The sequence below is a fragment of the Halyomorpha halys genome, unplaced genomic scaffold (assembly GCF_000696795.3).
Source record: "Halyomorpha halys isolate HHAL.00 unplaced genomic scaffold, Hhal_1.1 Scaffold145.1, whole genome shotgun sequence".
Taxonomy (NCBI): domain Eukaryota; kingdom Metazoa; phylum Arthropoda; class Insecta; order Hemiptera; family Pentatomidae; genus Halyomorpha; species Halyomorpha halys.
Genome location: NW_027115461.1, coordinates 926,855 through 930,118, shown reverse-complemented (window position 1 = coordinate 930,118; position 3,264 = coordinate 926,855). Strand labels below are relative to the sequence as shown.

The 3,264-nt window shown below is 36.6% G+C and overlaps 1 protein-coding gene across 4 annotated transcripts in view; it reads left to right on the top strand.

Moving 5' to 3' along the window:
- Window positions 1-3,264, top strand: part of LOC106678494 (PTS-dependent dihydroxyacetone kinase 1, dihydroxyacetone-binding subunit DhaK) — a gene marked incomplete in the record, with an annotated part of 63,674 nt that overhangs the window by 26,295 nt on the left and 34,115 nt on the right. For 3 of the 4 annotated variants that reach the window (XM_067052490.1, XM_067052491.1, XM_067052492.1), the window contains 2 exon segments: window positions 747-953; window positions 2,615-2,774. In XM_067052490.1, the coding sequence (XP_066908591.1) occupies window positions 747-953; window positions 2,615-2,774 (367 nt within the window). 4 annotated transcript variants of the gene reach the window in all.

Genomic DNA, 3,264 nt, shown 5'->3' with positions numbered 1-3,264 from the left:
GCTTGCCCCAACTACCACGCCACCGCCGATGACATGCAGGCCAGGACCTAGCTTGCCCCAACTACCACGCCACCGCCGATGACATGCTGGCCAGCCTCTGAAGGAGAAGCGAGGCTTTATCGTGTTCTGAAGTCCATGGTATTCACCATATTCGCCCTCCGCTCAGCTTGGGCGAAGGAAGCGGTTATAGGACTGCAAGACGTTACCGCGGCGGCGAAGGCGTCACAGAGATAAGCGATAATTGTTTTTAATACATGAGACCACACATTTTGTTCTTATAGCATATGATCACAATAATATTTTAACTAAGTTACTAATTCGATTTGCCCCCTCAGGGATTTTATTTTGGTCTCTTAAAATATACATATGTTCATCAAAAGGCAGAAGGTCTCACATTTAATCCCCCCTTTTCCACACTAATTTTAAATAAAAATTCAATATACTTTCGGAATACCTGAAGTAAGATACGGAGAGTTCCCAATGTAAACAATAGCTATTACATAAAAAGTTATTGTCGTTATGATTAAATAGAATATTATAGCTATGATGTAATAAGTTACTATATCTATGATGCAATTGTTATTTTAGCTGTGATGTAATAGATTGCTATGGCTATGGTATGACTGGTTATTATAGCTATGATGTGACTGGATGTTATTGTTACAATAAATTAGGTTATTATAGTACCAGACTCGATTTTGAGAAAATAAAAAAGTACTGCTGACCTGGCGTACGGTGCATTGCAGATCCTCGGTGCGTTGAGCTCGGCTGGTGCTTCCATTAGCCACTTGGTCAGTGAGGCCAGGAACATAAACGTTCGATTGAGCACTTTAGGCTTCGTCATGGAACCTTTTTGCTTCCCAGGACAGCACAGACCAGCCTACACCCTTGGATCTAGGGAAGTCGTGATCGGGATGGGAATCAACGGTGAAACTGGCATCAAGAGCATCGAGGTAATACAATAACAAGTAATCGAACAAACAATATCATAAACTTTAGAAATATTATTGTTTGTTGGCCTGAGTTCAGAAGGATTTAGTCGACTCTGTTTTGTAGCTTATGATCTGACACCATTCGTGCCATAGAGAGGGAGGGAGTCTCTTTGTCCAAAGCCAGGAGGGGGGGCGCATATGGTCCAATTTCTGGCTTAGAGGGCCGCAGGATACGAATAGTACAAGAGCCGGTGAGGAAAAGGCAGTTATTTCACCTCATGTTTTTTATAAATTCGGAACGTCTTTCCGAGCAACTAGAAAGAACTTAACAATTTTTATATGTATTTTGTCAAATATCATAAAGACTGCTATTCCATTATTAAAGGATAATGTAAGGCGGGCTGTCAGAAGGTTTACGACGAAGGGTGGAGATGATTTAAAAATTAAAATGAAAAAATAATTTTATGCTGGGACGTATGTCCCATAAGAATAAATACATGGTTCATATATTATGATTTTTGTCTGGCGAGCATTTAAACGTTTCCAGTAAGTAAAATGAAATTACATTGGGATCTTGGCTTAACTACTGCTTATAATGTTAATGTATGCCTATTTATTTGTTCACAATAATGCGAAGGTTTAGTTATATAATAACTGAAGGAATAGGTGTTGTTCAATGGAAAGAATGGATAAGGATGGGCGAATGGAGATGGGTAGAGAATTCCAGAAGGAGGTTGCACGTATGACGAAGGATTTGCTGAAGAAGGCGGTTCGATAAATCAATCGGTTGGGATCTGGCGTTTAATGAGTGGATGGATGAACGAGTGAGAAGATCTAGGATATAGATAGGTTTTTGATTTTAAGAACTTGGAATAGGAAAACACCAAGGAGGTACTGCCTTCGGGAGGTTGGATAGAGCTACTTCAACTCGGTATACCAGCGGGAGACTTGAGAGCGTCTTGGAAACTTAAAGATAAATCTAACAAAGCAATTCTCATGAATCAAGACTCATGTCTCTTCAGTCTGAACTCTAGTCCTGCAAATAGCCCTCCATAGACCAAGGAACCGTAGTCGAAGTGGGGGGGGGGGAGATGAGAGAGGGTACTAGGAGCTGAGGAATAGGGTTACGGTATCCTAGGAATTGTTTGAGTACAGGTACAAGGTGCGTGTGATTTGGAAAATGTGATTATTCCAACAGAGGTGTTTTTGGGGTTATGATATGGGATTGGAGAGTAGGGGAAAAAATTAAAGGGTTATTATTAACTGCGATATTTGGGATGTTAAAACGATAAAACACTCAAAAAGGTTGAGCGTTATCAGGTCTGCTAAATTGAGAATACCAGCTAATCTCCACACCATTTTGTCTGTTGTCGTTTTGATAGGTTAGTTGCTCTTAGTTTTGTTTTGGACCTTTTTAACACTCTAATGAAGTAATGGAGATTTTTAATTTTTTTTTTAGTAATGGAAGTTTTTAACACTCAAAAGAAGTAAGGTATTAAAAATAATAATGGAAGTAATGGAAAACATATACTTCGAAAACATGTAATATGAACTTTAAGTTTGGTTACTCACAATACTATAATATACTTACAACATTTAGCGTTTTAACACTTTTTACAATTGATAAAACACATGATGAATACAACAGTTATGTATAAATAAATATCTTGTACGACCCTTAGCAAACATCTGCCCGAGATGTGGTAAGAGCCGTGATGTCGATACTTTGTCATGAAGCCGAAATCAACAGGAAGTCGGGCGTCTTCGTCATGGTTAACCGATTTACCTCCATGACCGTCAACGAATCTTACGTCATAGCCAAGGAGGTATTTCAATATTTAGGTAAAGTCTTAATCATTAATTAACATTATTTAATTAATTTTTATTCTTTTTTTTTTATTTATTAATTTTATACCAGATCAGCCTGATGGGTCTTACATGGTTGATATATACGTTACATTATATATATATATATTTTTTTAACAGTTGATTATGGAGGCAGTGATTATAGTCTCGTACAAAAAACATCCCTAACTGTATACAATGTTACAATTAAAAGAAAAAAAAAAGATAAAATAAATAAATAAGAATAATGCTTCTTAATAAAAGAGAAAAATAAAATTAATAACAAAAATAACGTTTATGTACACTTAACAAAACAAAAAATTGTCTTTTAATGGTAAAAAGAAACAAGTTAATTTGAAAAAGGAACAAGAGAAGAAAATAATAATAATAATATAAAGTAAAGTAGAGGTTGTGTGAATAATGAATTAATAAATATAGAATTTATAACAGGATGTCCTGCACCACTCTGGGCTTCAGTCTAATTTTT